General features: G+C 36.3%; 2 protein-coding genes across 4 annotated transcripts in view; one reads left to right on the top strand and one right to left on the bottom strand.

The window, feature by feature from the left end:
- Positions 1-11,147: 11,147 nt before the first annotated feature.
- LOC114940883 (trypsin-1) lies at positions 11,148-14,994 on the top strand. The gene is made up of 8 exons (XM_029315653.1): positions 11,148-11,351; positions 11,973-12,112; positions 12,226-12,356; positions 12,418-12,512; positions 12,812-13,121; positions 13,676-13,920; positions 14,273-14,433; positions 14,676-14,994. Exons 1-8 carry the CDS (start codon positions 11,249-11,251, stop codon positions 14,835-14,837), a joined length of 1,347 nt encoding a protein of 448 aa, XP_029171486.1. The 5' UTR covers positions 11,148-11,248; the 3' UTR covers positions 14,838-14,994.
- LOC114940882 (atrial natriuretic peptide receptor 1) overlaps positions 14,230-23,014 on the bottom strand; it is an 86,789-nt gene continuing 78,004 nt past the window's right edge. For all 3 annotated transcript variants that reach the window (XM_029315652.2, XM_085488445.1, XM_085488444.1), the window contains 2 exons: positions 19,634-19,725; positions 14,230-17,469 (listed from right to left, as the gene is read on the bottom strand). In XM_029315652.2, the coding sequence (XP_029171485.2) occupies positions 16,864-17,469; positions 19,634-19,725 (698 nt within the window). In that variant the 3' untranslated portion in view covers positions 14,230-16,863. The remainder of the gene's footprint in view (positions 17,470-19,633; positions 19,726-23,014) is intronic.

Consider the following 23,014-nt stretch of genomic DNA (forward strand, 5'->3'; position numbering starts at 1 on the left):
TGCGATATCAATATTGATACATATTTATTGTGCCTCGCGGTTTCATATTATATATGTATATTCAATTAAATAAGCATTTACATTAATAAAAAATATTCGACATTGTGTGTTTCAACTTCATTGTGATATTGTGAATAAATAAATAAATACGGTAAACAATATTCTTCTCAAATAAAATCAAAATTTAGGTATTTTGACCTGCTTCTTGGTAAAATTAATTATCTTCTTTTTAAATTTAGAACATTATTTGTTTCAAAGAGTTAATATTATTTAAAAGTTTAATAAATATTGTAAAACAATGGCAATAACAACTTTAGTTTTTTGCTAAATATTTTACGAAAAATGAATATTAAAGAAACAAACACAAATGACAGCTCAATAAGTAATATGACTGTTTTAAGTAATGGCTATTTTTCGTTGCACAAAAATAATAATTTAAAATATTTTTGAGAGAAAATATTTACATTGATAACGTCGTAAATAAATTATGATATACATATTTATATCTATGTATATACATATAATGTATACAAGAATCTATCATTTTTAACAATATATTATATAAAGTATCGAAGAATCGTTCAATTGAGAATGAAACGCGCGAAAAAGAAAGATGAATACAAAATTAGATAAAAAAATTTGCACAAGAAAAAGATTTAACCAATGAAGAGTCATTTGTCACGATATACAGCTACGAAATTTTTAAGGCGGAGAAAGAAGGAAGGATTCGTGTTTTCGACGCACATACAGAATGTATACATGTACTGGATAACAAACACGATGCATATATATTATCACCTTACAATGGCGTCGAGAAATTCTCTGAATCACATTAAAAATATCGTTATCAACATTATACAATCATGTTCATAAATGCATTATCAGAAATAATAAAAATATTTACATTATATGTTATGTTTATATTTTCGATATTTCTATAATTGTCTGACGGAGAATACTTCATTTCGTCGCGAGACTGTATTATCATATTTATAGAAGTTTTTAACGTGCTCGTAAAAGTCACATTAAAGAGTGCAAAAACATCACATTATTCATTTTTCGCGTTCTGTTGTAAAATAACGCTCATCACGGCACAATTTTCGCGACTTTGTTCACATATAAATAAATGTTCTATCTAAATTGGCGAAATTTTTCATAATACAGAAATAAATTGCATGGTTAGATAAACGAAAATTACCAAGAAATTAAAAAACCATGAAAGATATGCATATAATTATACCCATATTTGCATGCAAATGTGAAACAAATTTCGATAACTTTAGCGACACGATATGAGAATATATATATATATAAATATATATTTATAATATTTGCCTTGCTATAAAAAATAGTTAAAAATAATAATTGAACAGTGTTGCGTTCCGAAAATTATCAGAATGTATCAAAATGTCTTCTGCTCGTGCAAAATAATAAATTATCCGAGGATATAAGTAAAAACGAAAGTCGTAGTGTTTTATGCAGTTCGCTATTGAACATGAACTTTCATAGAAAGAGTAATAAACGCGCTTTCTTTTTCTGTTCGTTTCTACGCCATTGATGGTAGATTTACATGCATACAAAGGGATACGTAATTCGAAACTCCCTATCCGCGCCTCTCGAGAAGGGATACTCCCACATTGGTTTAAGTACGAGATCGTTCGGTCGATTTTTTTCTCTTTTAATGCATATGGGACCATTGTCTACGCGTGACCATGACCGCGAGACACGTGGGTGTAAAATAGTAGGGATCACCAAACATCAATTTGGCCCTTAAAATTTAATTATTGTGTAATGTGCATCAAGATATATATATATATATATATTTTTTTTTTTTCTTAGAATTTCTTTTTCATATAAAATAGAGTTAAGGTATATATGTATATATATTGTTCGATCCCTTAATTCTATTTTATATACTCCAAGAAAATATATGTATATGCCCCATGACAATAGATGGAGAATCAAAAGAATAAAAATCGAATAAATCTGAAAACGGTGACGCTATAATAATATCGATCTACACTGTGCACGTCTCTCCTTCAAAGAGAAAGTGTATTTCAAGATATTTGAAGTTGTTATTTTAAAATGTCCGTATATATAGAGTGTATCTTTCAGCCATCGAATATTATCTGTATCGACATGAAAATAAATGATAAATCGCGTTTTGCCCCATCGAGAAATGCAATGACAAGAATAATTTCCTCGATCGAACGACACATAAATTCCCTGCAGATAATGCACGAAATAAATAGTTATTCGGAAGAAAAACGAGAGTCTGTACATCGCACACGGCGACGTGCTTTTTTGTCACGAGCGTGTCTTTCATTCCGAAGCAAGAAGCCCATCCTCGATCGAAGTAAGTGCTGCTTTCGAATAATTGGCGAGTGACGAACGGAATAAGGATCGCGGAAAAATCGTTGTCCGAATAAAAGGAAGGGATTATTCCGTGCCTCTTCCGTGCGCTCGTAAAGTTGAAGTTTCGCGGTAAGTCATTAAAATGCATGACTCTCGTGAGACGAAAAACTCGGCGAGATGAGATCTCTACGACGGGAGCGTCTCGTTAGGCCGCTAATTTGTCAGGGCCGGTGACACAGGGTTCCCGAAATACATCGTTACGGATGGTAATCGTCGAAAGGCCGCCAGGAAAGATCGTTTCGTGTGGTAAACGGAAATGGGAGGAAGAGTAGAATTCATCGCGAGGCGATGGAATCCTGATTTACGAACGGAAAAGAGAAATCCAGGGGGAAAAAAGTTCTTTCCGTGAAGAAAGAGAGGACTTCCCGTAAGAAGCAACGTTTGAAATATGGATTTCCTCATCAATGTCACAGAATTTCCCGCAAACTTTGTGTTCGTTTTTCAAATAGATACATATACGAAAATACGAAGATGGCAAACGCAAACGCGATAAAATAAATACCTTTTGCTTCTAAATTATAAAACAAAGTGAAATAGTTTTATTTTATCATTTATATATATAATTTTATCTTTTAAATATCTGACGCAGAGAATGCGCAGATAATTCTAAATCTTTTATGATATATCACTGAAATAAAATCTTATAAATTACATCTGGACGGAAAATGAAAATTATCAGAGAGAACCATTTGTAGTAGAAGAAAATTTCCTACTGGTCCAATTATTTATATTTATTTTTACAGTTACGCGATAATTACGCGACGTGTGTGATAATGACTCGAACAATGTTTTCATTCCACGATGAATTTTATCTTATAAATATCTGAGGCAGAAAATTTACAGATAATTCTAAATCTTTTATGATATAATATCACTAAAATAAAATCTTATAAATTACATCTCGACGGAAAATGAAAATTATCAAAGCGAACTTCCTGGTACCATTTGTAGTAGAAGACAATTTCCTACCAGTCCAATTATTTTTATTTATTTTTACGGTTACGCGATGATTACGCGACGTGTGTGATAATGACTCGAACGATGTTTTCATTCCACGAGAACCTTTAACATCGAAATGCCTTGATAGCTGTGCTAATTACTGCGGAGATACGGTAAGGATATTTATGTGCGCTTCGCACACGTACACACGCGTGTATAAACGATCGCGAATACAAGTTGACTCGATCTTCAAGGTAATAACAGCGTGCACGTGGTTGTCCCCTTTTCTCAGTTTCTTTTTTTTCTCCTCTCCTCTTTGCATCTTTGCTCCAGATGCAATTTTTTCAGAATTTCACCGCGACTTGCGCGTCACCATCGCTATATTAATTTTTATTTTATATGCCATTTGTGTGTGTGTGTGTGTAATGTTATAAAATACAGAAATGAACCAAGTACGTGCGACTCGTAACTCTTTGGAAATTATGCAGCGCATTACCTTTTCGACATTTCGTTACTTTACGAGGGTGCAGCCTCGGCGCTCCTTTTCATTTCTATTTCCTTCTTGCTTTCTCCCCTTTTCTCCTTCGTTGCTTTTTGGATCGCGCGCGATTTCACCGACGAGAAGATTGGGCTCAAGGTAAGATCGAAAGAGGCTTAATTTGAGAGAGTTCGATTCACTCGATACGTTACGGATACGAAATCATGCCGATTGTGACAAAATATAAACGCGTTTGTCACTAATAATAAATAAATATATTACTCTCGTTGCGATCGCGATGCGATATATTGTGCTTTGAAATCTCGAAACTTGAATTGTTCGAAATTATCCACTTTCCCGATGGATATGATCATATCGTATTCCAAAAATTAATTAATTAATTATTTGAATCTCGTGATACCATTTGTTCTCGTAAATGTTTCATATTTTGATTACCGTGAATGAAAAGAGAGAGAAATTCACTAAATTCGACCATTTTTTTTTCAACACGCGATGAATACGAATATAAAAAAATCAAGTTGTTTTTTCGAGGGCGGGCTTATTTTAAAATTCAAACTTGGTCGTTCTCTGCCGCCTGCGTTTGCGAGAAAAAAATACATATACGAATGTCGCTTTGTTGCGAATCTGTCGGCGCTTATTGGCCGTGTGTATCTGATAATAATCGCTATAGATATTTTTCTCGGCGCCTTATTAACGCGCCGTCGCTATTATATCGACGCCGCGATCGTATTTTTCACGGTTTTATCATCGCAGGCTTATACGGACTTTATGGTGTCGTAATTTACCGACCCTTCGGAAAAACACGCGTGCCGAAAAAAAAAAATTCAGCCGAGCAATAATCCCAGTTTCAGAGAGCAATTCTCCCGCGATTCTCTCATCAGATCGGAGTTTCACTCCGACGCGCGCGATTACCAACTTAATTATATGCCATTTCAAAGCTCGCGATTGCAAAAACGGCGCTATACGCGACGCTATTTGTCTCGTAACTCGTCACGAATTATAGCCCATATTATCGTGATTTCGACGTTTCGTTAATTTACAAGGCCTCCACTGTCGATTCCGATCGCACTTTTGCCTCTCGTGTTACCGCATATGCGCGCTCCTCCTTTTTTCCCGAAGCGTGACAAGGATAAGTTTTGTGTCATTAAGAATGACACGCCACTAGAATACAAATTTCATCCCTCTAATGTTTACGACGTGATCAAATTATATTAGCTTTGTTATACAAGACGAAACTAATAAATATTTAATTACGTTAATAATTAATTATACTGCTCGCAATTTGACAATTCGTCATTCGACTAATATACGTTTAAGAAAGATTACATCGTATATTCATCAATTACGCGCGTCGAATCAATTCTATTAATAATCGCGTTGCGAAATATATTTAAAAACAGAAAAGACAATTACATTAAAAATTGCACATTTTGCGCTCCAAAGTTTACAACGTTATCGAAATATATTAGCTTTAATATACGAGAAAATACATATATGAAAGCAAAATTAATCAATATTTCATTATGTTAATAATAATTTTACCGCTCGTAATTTTACAATTTATTATTCGACAAATATATTTAAGAAAGATTACATTGTATATTAATCAATTTCACGTTTCAAATCAATTTTATTAATCGCGTTGCGAAATAAATTCAAAAACAGGAAGAGAAATATCTTTACCTCAAGATTTGCGCGGCAAGAAAAATTGCATTAAAAATTGCACATTTTGCGCTCTCATATATTTGACTGTATTTGAGTTCGAGTAAAAAATAAAACTTTCTTAGAGTATGCAAGGTAAACATAAACCGAGACTCTGAGGACATATATATTCACCGGAAGAGGTGAATATTGCAGGAAAAATTGTCAAAGTGCCGGAGTTTCCCGCGGAAATGGACGAGTCTACGGCGCAAGGAGACAAATTGTTTTTTCCAACGAGTAATCTCAAGGGCGTCACCACTCTCTCTATCGCGCACTTTCTTATCTACGATGGCACTATGGGGTTATAAACTTCCGAGATAGTAGAACATTCGTCCCGCGAGACGGGCACCGATTTTATTACGGCTCTTATGACTTAACTTCTTTACGGTCTTCTATTTCCGGTCTTTTATATATTCTACACTTTTTAGTGATATTTTTACTTGCAATGCGCCCCTAACTTTTTCCTCGCGCCATTCTTCTTGCGAACTTCATTTCGTCCATGGATGAAGTCTACGAAAAATAATCCTCCTGCTCTACGAGAGAGTTTATTAAAAAACACTTTTCAATCTGACATGAAGATGTGTAGATCTTGAATGAATAAGAGCAATCAACCGCTTTCTCTCTCTTACTCAAACTTCAAAATTAAATTAATTACATTCGAATCATATTTACTCTCTGCAACCAATTGCATTTTAAATTACCTGTAATACCGGATAAAGTTTTCGAGAAGGAAATTAAATGATTACAAATTTAATTTCCTTTGAATAAAATTCATTGCGAATACTTCTGTTTCTTGGCAATTTACTAAGATATTATATAAATTCTATTTATTCTTCCGCATTTAACAACTCTTCGAACCTTTTTCTGGGAGACCTATCTTTAATTAAATTTGGGCAGCGATATGGGCAATCGTAATGATTATCGGTTCAAATGAGTGACAGCATTTCGTAGAAAACCTAGAACCTCTCACATTGTTAGAAGTCAGATTTAGCCAGCATTTAGTTTACCATTAAATCCAAAAGATCGAAAAAACGAAAGATGTGACAGGTAGAAACCCAAATCTCGTTAGCGAGTCCTTCTCTCTCGTTTATTATATTCCCCTTTAATCTTCCTTTAATAAACACGGTGGGTTCCTAGAAACTCCCTGTCACGTTAATCAAAATATAATGCAATTTCTGATTTTTTTCCAACATACTTTCTGATACTATTTATTGTATATTATGATCTTGTAAATAAAGATATATGATTGTTATCTTATTTACCCTTATATTTATCTTTATTTAGAAGTAGTAATTATCGCCGTGTCTTAGTCATAGTAATATTTTGTATTTCATGTAGATCAAAATTGTTTGTCTACAGCCTACACTGTCAAAAAAATACAATATATTACACAAAAATATGAAAAATTACATAACTATTATTTATGTAATTTACATATATCATGTATTTTACATATTTCTCTTTTAGAGTGTAATAATTAAACGTACCTATTATTCAAATCGTTCAAAGGAAATATATGTAAAGCGAACGCGATCACAGCGATATCTTTCCATAAAACATTAATTAACCCATTTGTTTGATGTAATAATTGTATTAATCATTTTTCTCATGTACGACTGCACAATTAGAGAGCACTGTGACGTATTAAAGTGAACGAACCTTCTCGTAACTCTCGAGCAATTTTTTTTAACAGGGCTCGCGAGCGCGCAATAAAACGAACTTAAGTTTTCTTTAACTACAGTCGCGTGAGCTTCCCAGCAAGTCAATAATTAGAAATCGATCCTTTCGTTTACCTCGTAGAATTGTCGACTGTTGTACTCGGTCTCTTGCTTCCGCACCGCAATCCTCCGTTAGAACGTATCGGCATGTTCATTGAAATTTTCATGAGAATTATACACCTGAAGTCCATCCAAAGAAAACGTCCACACGCTCTCATAATTACCAATTTCGGGATTAAGTCTGTCGATGTGAGATAATTGTCAATTTTGTGCCAGAATCGTGAAAGAGTGTGCTCATTTCTATTACCTGTTGTTAAAACGCTTCTTGCTCTTTAAATCTTCGAATAAAATTGCAATGTAATGTCGCCGACCTTTTATATTCCAATTCTTCTTGTTTTGAATATCAAATATTTCAGTGTAAGATTGAAAGCGTGCAGCATCGATTCTTATATTTGTAGTTAATAATCGCTTGAAATGTCTAACAAGAACATAATCAAACAAGATGACAGAAATATCCTCTCTTTTCCATCTCATGAATAACATTTGCATAATTTAAAAAAATTGATTATTGAAAAACGTATATTTTAATGATAAACATGAAATGATAAAACGAAATAATCATATTTTGTGGGTAAAATTTAAACTTTGTCGATCGTCTGCTAAATAATCCATGCATAATGAAACGACGAAGCTACTTTACGAATGTTGCTCGCCTAGTTTGTGTCATTTGGCTCGAGAAATCTTTCCTCTCTCCCACCCAAAAATAAAGACAATAAAAATATATCGCAAATAGAAGAAGCGTCTTTAACGGGTGGATAGCGGCGCGCAAAGTGTTACGCGATTATGCGTGCCAAAGTGACACGCGGAATAAAAAAAGGAATATATACGAGGTACCTTAAATGGTAATGCCCCGGGTTTGCCCCCAATCATCATCTCTCCAGATTTCGTCCTCTTTCTCTCTCAGGTTCCCTTTCTCTTTTTCTTTTCCGTCACTCTCTTCTAGAAGTACACGCGCACTTTGTATCTTCCGCTTCTTATTACGGTGACTATCAAGCACGATCTTACGATCGAATCTTGGAAAAAAGATCGTAAAGTCGATATGAGACGTCGAGAAATTAGGTAATTGCATTTAACAAAATCTTGTGTGTTATTTTAAAGGTATCCATCAACACCTGCCTCGTAGACATGAACGTCCGCAGGATTTTTTCCAAGAGGAGGAGAACATAATTAAATTTCTTCTTAATTTAAAAAAATTTTATTTTTATTTTTTTATATTAAATATGCAAATAAATTCCAGTGTTTATTCAAAAAGACAGCAAAACTCCTCTGCGAACGTTCATGTTCGTAGGAGTCATGTAGTTTAATACAGCACTATTTGTGCTTGAAAAAAAATCAATAATTTCATATCTTCGTTACCACTCGCATTTTTGCAAAATCACAAAGACGACATATATCGGAAGGTAATAACATGCGCGGTGAAAGCTATGCATAATACAAGAATAAGTCATGTCCTAAAAATCTTCTCGAAGCAATAATCATATCTCGCAAGCATCACTTTATGCACATCCATCATCGTCCAAAATCGTAAATGCGAGAGGCTTGCCGATACGACGTCAAATTAATCTTACTCACAAGAGAATCAGGATGGAGATCTGTGCTCTCGATCTTGTATGGCAAAGCGAGTCCGCGGAAGATCTCACCGAGACGTGCCAAGCATGTGGGTGATGACAATTTCTCACCGTGGCTGTTCAACCTCGATATTTTCAACATCTCTCTTCCCATCTTCAGTCATTCTTTATAATTACATATATTTGGTCCTTTTCCAAAAATGTTGAATTCTGTCCCGTTGCGTAAGAAAACATTCACGACGCCCTCGTTTCCCACGTAAAATCCTGTTGCGCCGAGTCAATTTTGGTTGCACGCAAAGCCCCGTGAAACGCAAAGTTTCTCAAAACCACGAAGAACTGCATTCGAGAGATGACGTCTTTCTTGATGCAGTATTAAAGACGGATTCTGGAACGCGAGCGATGAGTGGCGTGACAGATTTACTGTTAAACTCACAATGCAACGAACGCCCGGCAAGTGCTCGCAAACATTCGAAGTCGAATGTTTTCAATGTCGAATATGTCTTTTGTACGGCTACACACAGAATGTACTATATTTGAAAATGAGCATGAAAAACGTGCGCGTCTTCTTAAGCGTTGAAAAAAATATTTATAAAAAAATATTTTACGAAATACTTTATCACCCTAATATGACAATCGCATTCTCTTCTCTTTCGTGAAATACTTTGTAAAAAAATTATTTGATTTTATAAAGATTGAAAATTAATAATTACACCGTACAAGTATTTCTTGTTTTGCAATTTAGCTACCACAGTTTCTCTACACTCGCTTTTATTCTACTCGTTCGTCTCACAAAGAATTTGCGGATTTTCCGGGAATTTCGGAAACTTCGGGAGGAGGTTTTAGGAACAAAAAAGTTGTAAAACGTGACCTGTTATCAGCACAGTCGATTTCCTCTCATTCAGAGCGATCAATGACGCGTGCAATAGCTGACATATAGAGTAAAATACTAGAGTAAATTGTCTATTACATTTAGTCGTTTCTTAAGGCAATTTTGAAACAGCCGACATATCAAACAAACGCATATCTACATTTAATATAACATATGTTAGATGTAGTTATTTAAATTTAATTATTATATATATATATATAAAATTATTTAATATAAAATTAATATAAAACTAATATAAAATTAATATAAATTAGTAAACAATTATTATTAAATTCATGGCTTATTGGGCGCATATTGTGTAGTCTAAATATTCCGAAAAAAATCACCGCTTCTCACACAAAGTGCACGTGTGCATCTCCACGTAGGTAAACGCACATTATGCGTACGCGCGACTCGACGGAGCCAATGGCCTAGACAGGTATGTGGGTGATGTCCGTTTTCTCGGGTATTATATGTAGAAACGAAGATGGAAGATCACTGAATTTTATCTGTCGACTTCTCGGCGAAGAGAGAAAGAAAGAACCTTGTTTTTTATTTTTTTTTTCCTCTCTCGCTCCCTTCTTGCGTTTATCCACGCCTCGTTCGCGTTCCTTCCACATCGTGTTCTTCAGACCTCGCTTTCCTTCTTCGGCTCTCGAGGCTTGCGTTATTGAGCGTTTAATGAAACGTCAAACGGAATCGAATATTTCTCGAGTTACCGGCCGTCCATTACTCGTCGCTTCGACAAGTATATGCACCGGGATATTCGCATGAATTAATCTTTGTTCGGATAGGTCACGTGTAATTTCTGCCCTTTTTTCTTCCTCTACGCTTCCCCGAAATAATTTTGGATCCGCGACCTTATACTCTTGGTGACAATTAGACCGTATTAACGTAATGGGTTTATTGAATCGTCGGAGCCGAAAATGGTGTCGAATCGATAAAACGACACAACGCATTACTTTTAGTAATTTGGCACAGCAAATATTAAAACGAGTGAGAAATATCGCTCGATTATTGCAAACAAATTTTAATTAAACGTCATTAATTTAATAAGTACTTATTGGAATTTTTGAAGTTTTTAAATTGTAATTTTCTCTCTCTCTCTATTTTATCTTAATAAATATCATAAACAAAAATTATATTTTTAATAGATATATTAGAGTGCAAATAATTAAATAATTAACTTATTACGTCCTAAATAATCACGAAGATATTATAATACCGATATCATCATTTCCCTTCGTTCCAGCAAATATTTCCGTGAGATCCGTTCTTCGAACGCCTCGTGGAAGGCAATTCAGTTTGAAGAAGAGTGTGCTGGGTTTCATATATCGCAGGCGTGTATATATATATATAAGTGACGGTTTTCTGTATTTCAAAGTCATTGTCCGTTCTCCAGTCGAGGCTGTCTAAAAAGCCGCCGTCGCGTTTCTGTTCTTCTCTCATTGTTCTTCAAGAAGACTCGACACTAATTTAAATGCGGACGTTTACTAATATCTATCAATTTGTGCTACTCTTATCTTTATTGTGCATCCTTCAATGTTGCCGATGTCTTCTTACCGATTTCAAAAGTGCTACAGGTAAACATTATTGTATATTAAATGCAATATCTTAGTTTTTCTTTTTAATGCAAATGAAAATATGCATTGAGAATAAATTTCATGTTCGAGTTTAAACTTCAAATTAAGGAGTATTTCTTGTATAACATAAATATGCAAATAGTAACGTAACAATCGAGGAAAAATATTGTTTCTACGTGGATGTAATACAGGATCTTCATTAAAATAAAGAGAGAAATATCAGTGATATTTTTTTATAAACTATAACATGTGTAATAATAATGCACTCTGCAATATCTATAAAATCGGTGATTAATGTATGCACTTCTTGCAACATTTTTCAGATATGCATTAAATGCAAATATATTACTGCAAACAAGCGTAATAGAAAACATTGTTATTGCAACTCGCGGTTGAATGGCAAATCGAAATCCATTTTGCGTTCAGAAAAACTTAGAAAGCGTATTCTTTCGACGGAAATAACCGAATCGCGTTATACTGATAATTATATCTGCCGGACGCTCTATCCTCGGTGGTCCTCATTAAATTTGGCATATCAAACCACGTATTCACACGTACACGCACGCATGCAGCGACGCAAACGTGTTCATCGATGCATATGATGTATTTCATATTTCTCAGATCCGGCGATAGTGGGGAACCGGGAATGGCAGACGCATCCTCAGCATCAGAACCTGTTCCAATTCCCGGAAAACATTTCCCATCCGTACTTTCGCGACAAACGGTTTATCAATCTAGGTCCCGGAACTTTAAGTAAACAGGTGTGTTATCGCAGTAATTTATTTATAATCGCGGTTTATTTATAAACTCAGAAAAGAGAGAAAATATATATATATATATATTTCATAATAATATTAATTAATTTTTGTCTTAGAAATCATATCAAGCTTGCGTCGCACCGGGCAATCAAAGCGGTCACTGCAAACATTTTAGCGGATGTGAGCTTGAGGAATTCCGCTTGAACTTTGCACGATTTATGGATTATATGTGCATAATTGAACAGACGTAAGCTAATATTGTATATTACGCGTTAATCATTTTTGCGTAAATATTTTCTTCGTCGTAGGTACATCGGTGTATGTTGCCCGGATAGTGTCGTGACAGCCCGGTCGGATAAAACGTTCCAAGATGATCTAGCCAGCGTGTTACCAGCGATAGCAAGTTCGTATTTTAATGCCACAATTATTGTAACTACTAATTTATTCATTGGTAATTGCGTGGAAAATTTATCTGAAAAGACAGTAATAGAAAAATAATTTTCTTGAAATTGAATAACACGATCATGAGGTCCATTTCCCAGATTTACTCGCGACAGATGCCTTTATCAATTATGTAAATGTATCTTAAATTAACGCTACATACATACATCTTCTCGATTAAACTACTTGTCAACGTTCACGGTAGCGTGCTTGCGTATGTGTGTGAAAGTATATACTTGAATACTTTTATTTTTCCCACAGATCTCGACGACGACAAGGAAGAGTGGGATGAAAATGAGGACGAGAATGGACCATCTGCCGACGACAAGGACGCAATTTCGCGGAAAAACGCGACTTCGGACGATATTAAAGCAGCGACGAGAAAACCACGAAGACCCAGAGGTTGCGGCACGACCACGAAAATGAAGATCAGAATAGCGGGTGGTCAGCCGGCTGATCCTAAAGAGTGGCCGTGGATGGCGGCTCTTCTCCGACAAGGCGCGATTCAATATTGCGGAGGTGTACTGATCACCGATAGACATGTTCTTACCGCGGCGCACTGTGTTTACAGGTAAACTACTATCTTTTATTTCATAACCCTTTAGCACGCAAAACGGGCCTGTAAAAGTATTTCAAATAAAAATTTAACCGAATTAAAATTTTGAATTGAAAAGTTATCAACTTAAAAGTATAAAAATATATATATAAACTAAAATATATATAAATATATATAAAAAATATATATATAATATATATAAACTTTCTTTATGTTATCATAAAATTAAGTTCAAATTATAAAATTTTGAAAAAAAAAAAAATGACAATGAAAATAAAACTAAAACTTTCGCTGCAAGGCATTTTAAGGTGCGTTCTAGCACCTCAAAGTTCAAACGACGATTACAACTCGGACGATATTTCAAGCATAAGACATTCATATTCTTGCGGCCCCGGTGTCTGGCGGTGATCGCGCTTAGACTTTATAATGCTTTTAGCGTGCCAGCACACTTATGCCTTTTGTTCTGAGACTCTAACGTTTAATATATACACTCGGCATCCGTTTGTCGTATAACCATGAAATGAACGGTTATGCGAACTACAGTTATTCCGCGTGTGTCGTTCTTTTAGGTACAAACCGCGTGACATCACGGTGAGACTCGGCGAGTACGATTTCAGTCAGCCCGAGGAGACGCGTGCGTTGGATTTCACGGTTTCGGAGATACGAATACACAGGGATTTCAAGTTATCCACTTACGACAACGACATCGCAATTATTAAGATCAATCGACCCACCGCGTTTAACAGCTACATCTGGCCCATCTGTCTTCCTCCCATTCAACAATCGTTCGAGAATAAAAATGCCATCGTCACAGGTCGGAGAAATCTCACAAATATATTATATATTATTTCTTATGCACTATTTATTTTTTTTTCTATTTAAATTTCTTCATTCATTCTTTCTATCACTCGGTGAATGTTTCTTTTTAAATCTGTAAACTATAAATATTAGACGCAAAACTTGCATAATAAAAGAGGTAATTTTTTTTGCAAAGCCAAGTTTCTGGAAAATAAAATCAGGAAAAATATTCTTCTGTATTTTCCACTTAATTTTGCACGAAAAGAAATCACATCTCCCTTTTCACGACTCATCTTGTGTAAATAATGAGATACTCAGAAGAAAGTAAAATGTACATTCTTGTAACTTTTACTTGAAATTTTTGCTAGGGTGGGGCACGCAATATTACGGAGGACCTGCCAGTACAGTGTTAATGGAAGTCGCAATACCGGTATGGCCTCAGGAAAGATGCGTCCGCAGCTTCACGCAGCATATCTCGAACACTACCCTGTGCGCCGGCGCTTATGAGGGTGGTCGTGACGCCTGTCAAGTGAGACGATGATTTATTCACTACAAGTAAAGCGACGAACGCGCGAAGATGATGAAATGTTTAAACAGTGCATTAATCCGAAAGTCTTTATCCTTAATGGATACGGCGCATCTCTCGGGAAAGCAGATCCGTTAATATTTTAAGATAGCTCATACATAAGATGGATGCGTCTTAAAAAATGGATCTATTACATACATAATGTATATACATTACCCCAGAGTCCAATAAGTCTCTTCTTCCAGGGTGACTCCGGCGGCCCGTTGCTACATCAACTCGGCAACGGCAGGTGGGTCAACATCGGGATAGTGTCCTGGGGAATCCGTTGCGGCGAACCTGGATTCCCGGGGATATACACCCGCGTGAGCTCTTACCTCGATTGGATATTCGCGAATACCGTATTTTGAATGTCACGTGAATGTCACCAGCTCTCTCTCCCCTGTCATCCGCTGCTCTCGCGTGTGAACCAAAGATTTTTTTTACCTTTACACATACATACATATCTAAAGATTTTTATCGCGCATTTTTATGTACGACGTGTCCAATAAAAACTGTCTAATGAAACCATTTTTTTCTCCTTTCGATCACAATGCAGCATAGCTGCATAAAAATAAGACGCGTGCGCGTGACGTTAATAAGTTACACGGAGGGGCCGAGTTAGTCAGACAGTTTTTTTTGAAAACGATTAAACTTTATTTTTGGAATATTCATTGGTACATCGTTAAAAGAGAGATTGACACAGATAGAATTTCACTCTTTACGATGCATCGCACTCGCGAACGAGAATGCATATTCTCTTTCTCTCTCGTCGTGTCGCCACATACCATGTTTACAATAGGGCAACCGCGAAAAATCGTCAATCACCTGCACCGTTCGTCCATACATTAAACACATGCAACTGCGACCGCATGTGCATATATCTGCTCTCTCCCTCTCTCTCTCTCTCCAATATGTTGTATGCAGATATATGCACTCGCACCCTCGCGGTATTATTTCTCAGACACGCCATAGACTCGTTTAAGCGAGAGGCCCAGCCTCCGTTCGCTACGAGCGGCTCTAAACATCGACGTTAGCTACTGGTAACTTTTTGCTTTCTTGCAACCATATACATCTATATATATATATATAATCTAATCTCGTAACATACACATGTATCTCTGTGTGTATACATATATATCTCTTTTTCTCTCTTATATATATTTATATATAACACTTTGCATATATGTGTGTGTGTGTGTGTGTGTGTTTGTATGTGTGCTATGTCGTGTTGCGCTCTGTAAGCACGCGCGCATTATGAATAGTAATGTTTGTTATATTCAGCATGCAACGACAAACACACACTACGGCTGATCTCGTGATGTTTGTTCGTGATTCGCGATCGTAGACGAATTTCGAAAAAGGGCGAAAATATCTCAACAGAAAAAAAATAGAAAAATATACATTATGAAAAAAGGTATACGTATAGATAAGATGAAAATTTAGCCCACCGTTTTTGATCAATCTCGAGCCCACATTGATAAATTCCAATTATTTTTATCCCATTTTAAATAATTGTAATAATGTGATATAAAAAAGTTTGATAATTAGAATAATCGAAATTGGAAAACCGTGTTCTCGAAATGCTTAAAGGAAAAGAGAATTTATAGAGTAGCGTATGTAAAGTCCGTATACTTTAATTTAATTCGGCGTATAGAGATCGGCGGGTATCAGTCGCGACTATAACACGAAAAAATTGCCATTAAATTAAGTCCGTTGCATTTTACATGCCGTTGCATATGCATCGTATTATGTCGAATGTTCGTTTCGGTTTGAATAAATAAAACGCACCGGTACGTGACCGGTAATAATATTGTGTTTTCATATGCAAGAGATCATAAGTACCTTCGGTAAAAGCGTATCGTCGATCGTGTATCCTTCTATAATTAATTGTTCCTTCTTCAAATCCGAGTTCTCGCTGTCCATCCTTACATACGATATGACAACCATCGTCGCGACACTCATATTTGTCCTAAATTGTGCTAATCGTTATCGGTAAAGGTTGGTTCCATAATACCTTGTAGAAAGAGATCACTTTCTGCGAATTTAAAGTTGGTCCTCGACTCTGTATAGAGCCTCGCCTTGTCAGCTACATCTATTATTAACAACGCGAATAAAATGTGTCGAAAGCAAATGTTCCACCAATTAATGAATTAAAATTTCAATTCAATAAATACTCTTGAGAAAACCACAAAATTGACTTTGCAAGTTAACGTAAGAGATCTAATTCTTGAATCGCAGAAGCTGAGTCTTGATCGCCTTAAGAGTCTTTCGTTTTGATTCTCTTACAAATCCGTATATGCTCTCGTCTAATTCTTTCTCACGAGTAACGCTCGAACAAAATTCCCATCGACATGTCCAGGTATCGGATAAATGACGGACGTGATTTTAAGAGAGCTAGACCCTGGGAATCGCGCCCGCGGGTAGAAGAAGCGGCGCGTTGGGACCGCTCTCGGTGTGATTCGGCATACTCTCGGCCGTCGGGTAGACCTGGTGCACGGAATTGTTCGCGCTCGACGAGCTGCTCGAGCGGTTGCGAGACGGCGAGGAGTTGCCGACGAAGTCGACGGTCCGCGACGCGATCGTCGATTTCGGCGCGCCGTTCCCCGTCATGGCGAGACCGCAAGCGGGATTCATGGCCATTGCGGTTTTCTGCTGAATCTGATTCGGAGCGACGGACGACGGATTGGTCTGGACCGGTCCTTGGCCCCGCGACTCTTGCGGCCTCTGCTGACCCTGCGGTCGCGACTCCTGACTCCTCGACTGAATCGATTGTTGCTGCTGATCCGACTGACCTTGAAATTTGTGCTGCTGACCGGTGGACGGAAGCGCGCGTTGCTCCAATTGCTTGGGCTGTGTCATCTGGATTTGCGCGGTGACGGCAGGAGGTTGATCCTGCAGGGTCGATATCTGTCCGAGTGTCGTCGTGGGATTCGCCTGTTGCACATTGTTGTTCGTTGGTTTCTCGCCCCTTAACCAGTAAGTAGTCATGGGACCTTTACCCTGTGGAGGTTGGCAAAAACGAAGGATTATTTCGAGATTTCGCACGATCCTGACCTTACTCGATTCCTATGCGAAGAGATAGATAATATAAAAAACTAATTAATGATAAAAAAAAAAAGGTAAAATTCTTCTCTCGACCGTACTGAAAAATATTATTTATTCAATCACAACGTTTCGACCCTTCTTTGAGTCCTTATCAAGTAATTTGTAAAAATAAAAATACAATAAAAAAATAAAAATACATTTTTACAAATCGCTTGATAAGGACTCAAAGAAGGGTCGAAACGTTGTGATTGAATAAATAATATTTGCCAGTACTGGTCGAGAGAAGAATTTTACCTTTTTTAAATTCTGTCTGGTGATTCTCAAATATCCACGTTCTTACTAATTAATGATATTGATACTTTAAAAGATATAAATGATAAAGTTGCAGTGGCCATAGTTGAAGGTTAAAAATCATAGCGCGTGAAAAATCAATATACATAGTTCTAAAGAATTTAATTAAGGTCATCCTGCGGCAGAGTTCAATGTAACAGAACTATTGTGTCGCTTCGTTACGCGATGGCGATCAGCGAATGCGTTTAACTCAGTTACGCTCGTGAATATTCAAACAAGCGGCAACGTATATTGTCCGATGGTACGTGGCACTTGAATTTTAATCCCGGCAGGCAAGCTCGATATAGTACGTACACGCGCGAATTGCCGAGCCAAGTTTCTCCCGGCGCTTCTCCCTCGCTCATTAATTATCATACCTGCACGCTGCTGCCATTCTCACCCTCGCTCGCGAGCGCTGAACTTTGACCCGAATTGCACGGTAAACGATTCAATCGTGCCTCCGTCTGCCATCATCAGGGTCTGCACTCAAGCAGATATATTTAATCGATCGTCTAACGACAAGCGACACGACGACGGTTTCACGGTCGCGCGACCGAGTAAGCACAAACCAATCGCATAATTCTCGACTCGCGTAATAGCTGTATTTAACACCGGTCTATATATACGTGAAGATTAACGAGAATCGTCCGCGATTCAGCGTAGATATTAGTCGCATTCGTCTGAAGGCCATTATATGTTTATCGTATTATCCACTTTATCGCGACGGTGGATGCAATTTCGGCGATGCCGAAATAATTTGCCGTCGGTTTGCGCGTTTATGCGAATTACACTCTTCCGGGAAAACGGAGAGACTGATTGCACCTGCGGACAACGGTGCGGTGTTTGCGCGATATGTATATGTACGTATATGATTGTACGGCATACAAGCATCTGTGAATAGTATACACCGCGCATATGCACGCGAGAAACCGCATCACGTATATATGTGAAACGAGCAACCGCACCGCGGGCACAGTTTGCAATTGCGCGATTTACAATTCCTCACTCTGGGGAGATCACGATTGCCAAAGTTAGGAAAGTCGAGTCCCTCGTCGAAAGAGTGGTGCTTACATTACATTCGACGAACTTTATGAAAGAGAACTTTAAAACTGTCAAAAGGTGCAAATATTTACATAATTAGACAAATACAGACGCTCTCTTCGAAATGCTGCTTCTACGAAAACTTATAACAACGCTAAATAAACACATACAATATATAATGTAAAATAGAGAATTTTTATTTAATATAATTATGAAACGCGAAATTAATTAGAGAGAGATTTTTGAAACAGCCGCGGTATAACCAAGTGCTCGGAGACATCTCAATACTCTGAATATACAAATGTATCCGTCATTAAATTAATGGAATATGAAGAGCATCGCGCGTACTTATACTTATTCCACTCGACTTTCGCGCTCGGCTGTGGAGGCAAAAAATTCATGCAAAAATATTGTATATATCTGACGCGAGAGAAGATCGGGCGCTCGCGCAATAATCACCGGGATCCATCTTTCCACCGCGAAATGCCAATCACGAAAGCCACCCTTCGACTCTCCCGTCGCGTCGCCGCCACTCTGACGTTTGCGGCACGAGAGAGACCACTTGACAATCCCGCTCGACGCGTTTTATCTCGACTACGACTCGCGCAGCTTCCGAAGAAGAGTCTCGCTCGTCCCCAAAGGAGGGAACGAGGAGTTGGCTTTGCGAGATAAGAAGTCGAGCAAGTAGATACATAACGTGGACCTTAAGGAAATTGAGAAAAATCCACAATATCGACCGAAAACGTACCTTTAATACAACCTCTCCCCTGCACTCGAGCTCGAATGTGCCAAAAGTGTCCAGGATTTCCTTTGTCTTCGGGCTGACGTGGATCTTTAAAGCTATTGCAGAGAAAGGAAAATACAGTTTCTTTTATACACACGTCCTCTGTAATCCTCTTATAACGCTAATTGGAACGTTCCCCTTTGACATTAAAGGACTACTTATTGTTACGGGAAATAAAGTCAATTTAAAAATACATAGATAACAATAGTTTTGCAAGATACTGTGTAACAATTTTTCACCTTAAATCATTATATTTGATTTTTGATTAAAGAATATTATATTTTTCGATATTCGAATTTCCGTAAACACTGACTTATTCAGATCCATCCAATTTCGATGCAAGCCTGCACTTGCCCTTTTTTCCGTGGATCGCTTCAAATACTGAAACGTGACGTTTGACAACTGGCAAGCATTAGAATAAAAAACAAAAAAAAAATAAATTTCGTCAGTTTGAAATTCGTGTTCAAGGCAACTTTTCAAAGTAACGCGAATAAGCTTTGAACCGATCACTTCTGGCGATAGTGCACTCTGTAGGCGGCTGGATATACCTATGTAGTTTCAACAGGACAATCGCACAATAACGCGAGTTCTATGTATATACATTTGATGCTCACGCAGTTGTCCCGCTGTTACGTCATTTTCTACGTTACTAGATGACAACTGCAGAATGTTTCAGAAACGTCTATTTTAATTTCAATGACATTTTTTAAGATTTATTCTACTTATAATCAATATGTCAAATGTATATTTAATGTGATTATCAAATTATAAAAGATTCAAGAGCTTTCTTTTCTGAGAACAAATGTTCTAAAAAAATTATTATAATAATGCTTTACTTCTAACTTACCCTTAATTTTTAATGTAAATTAATTCCTTAAGAAACACGCATTTACAAACAAACCGTCAAAATCTATTCCACGAGAAATAACGTTCATCTAAATTTCAAAGATTAAAAGCATATTGCAAATTCACAAAAAGTTCTATGCGCAAAAAAAATGAGTAATTGTGAGAAAATATAGAAGGTTTTTCCCTTCACAGAGAGAGAGCGCAGAAAGCAAAACAAATTATTCATTATTCGGAAAGACTATGCAATTTTTAATAATTATGCAATGAAGAGATGCGCGAAATGTCACTTTGCGTTTTGAATGACAAAGTTGAGCTGTCACATTATGATTCCTTCATTAATTTTGCGGTCCGACGTGACCTTTGTAGGACTGGCAGGACTACAAGATTTATTTTGACGCGTCGACGAACAGTCGACGCGTTAAGGCGAGAAGAGAAAATTTAAAATTCTTTGATCATATAAACTTTATATACTTTAATGCCTTGACTACCAATTAACTTGCTGTTGTCGTCAACAGTTTCGCTTGCAAACTTTTTATATGGTAAAGATCAAAGATCATGATTACTCATGAAACTCAGGCTCGACATTGTCAATTTCCTTTCCAGCGAAAACAAGGAATATATAAAAGTCCGTCCATAAAAATTTAAAAAAAATCGCTACAGATTTTTCATACCTTTTATGTCTTATGTAGCGATTTTTATGATTAGCCTTTTTATGATTTCTATAAAATTGTGTATTAAATTCTCTTTCTTTCCCTATATGTGTACATATATATATATATATATATATATATATATATATATATATATATGCAACAAACATACTAATGAGTAAATTAATCTGAAACTTAAAAGAAACAGATAAATTGTTTGTTAAAAAGAGAAACTTGAATAAAAGTTATCTAATTTTCAAATATTTGTTAAATATTTTTTGATAAAAATAACGTACAAACGAAATGAGAAAAATGTTCTCCAAATCTCAAGATTGTTAATTACAAGGTGTTATTAGGGTAAAGAATGCGAGAAATACAAATTGATCTGATTGCGAACAACCTAACTAAATAAATAAATAAATCGGCACTATCGCGCTTTCTCGAGCTAGTTGATAGAAGAGAACTTTTAATGAAATTTAAAGCGATAATAAAGTTATGTGCACGCTGATCGGAACTTCCGTCGTCAGTGACTGTATGCGCAAGTTCGATTACAGAGCCGACGGCCAGAGCGCGAGCGATCGTAAATATGCTAATCCGATATACGTAATTTTCGTATGATCTCCCCTATTTCTAGAGCAACCTGATTGCGTTTTCCACGGGAAAAAAAGAGAGAATATAGCGTGGCCGCGCGACGATCGATACCGCGCTCTAAAGATTTTATTTTAAATCAGTTACGTAACTTCATTACAGCGAATTACAATTATGCGATGTAATGTCAATTATTTTGCATAATAAATATTCCGTGCTGCATAAATGAAACGATAATTGATTAAGTACGCATATTCAGCAGCGATATATTGTGCTTGGACAAACGACATGTTGCTCTATAATCAATCAATATAATCAATTTAACATATCAATAATACTTATTTGATGGAGATTTGACATATGAAATGTTAGCATTAAAAACCTCTGAAAAATAATAAAAGATTTATTTAAAAGAATATACGTAAAGAAAATGTTATTTATGTTTTTCTCATTAAATGTTCTCATAAGTAAGGACCGTTTTAAAGCTATGTTAGCTTCTGTTTTAATATACATGGGTTTTACAAAAATGACTTTCTAGAAATGTGACATTTACAGAGTTTATAACTTAAATCCTCATATTATGTGTGCAAAAGCCCTAACAAACACACACACATCTATATTTTACATACAACCTTGCTTTTAAATTTTAAACTGGATTTATGCGTAAGTAAAGTTTAGACTAGTTGAACACAGATGGTATTAAATCACTCTGTATTAGAGCCTTAAAAAATAAAATTAAAACTCAAATTAAGAATACGATTAAAGTGAATCGAGAGAGAGAGAGAGAGAATAAAGTATTATTTGTAATTGCTTTTCAAAACTCTTAATCTTGAAAAAAATTTATTTAACTCCCTTTATAAAGAAAACAAAATAAACGATAAAATTAAGATATATTATTTAAATACTTTTCATTCTCAGCAATTCCTTTCAATCTTTCATAATTCAAAAGTTAATCAATCTCTTTATATTTCGATTAAAAAATCGATCGATCGATGGTATTAAAATCCGTATTTTCGCGAGACAGCTATAGTTGTAATCGAATAATCCCTTTTTGTTTGTGTAAAACACGATAATACACGCTGCCTGAAAAATCGTCACGTTCACTCCGTGCTTGAACGCGCGTTCGACGACCGCACATACGCTTACAAAAAAAAAAAAAAAAAAAACAAACACAAAAACCAGAAAAAAAGAGAGAGAAAAATGGTGAAACGCGTCGTTATGCAACCTATCGTCCGGAAACTCTCTTTAACGTGCGTGGTAT

The sequence above is a fragment of the Nylanderia fulva genome, unplaced genomic scaffold, assembly GCF_048542155.1.
Source record: "Nylanderia fulva isolate GAGA-0341 unplaced genomic scaffold, ASM4854215v1 Scaffold7, whole genome shotgun sequence".
NCBI classification, from domain to species: Eukaryota; Metazoa; Arthropoda; class Insecta; order Hymenoptera; family Formicidae; genus Nylanderia; species Nylanderia fulva.

Excerpts from the sequence above, each read along its gene's own strand:
- LOC114940883 (XM_029315653.1), top strand. The coding sequence starts at position 11,249 with ATGCGGACGTTTACTAATATCTATCAATTTGTGCTACTCTTATCTTTA. Across the intron at positions 12,113-12,225 it reads CCGGAACTTTAAGTAAACAG|AAATCATATCAAGCTTGCGT; the intron begins GTGTGTTATCGC and ends TTTTTGTCTTAG. Across the intron at positions 12,513-12,811 it reads CGTGTTACCAGCGATAGCAA|ATCTCGACGACGACAAGGAA; the intron begins GTTCGTATTTTA and ends TTTTTCCCACAG.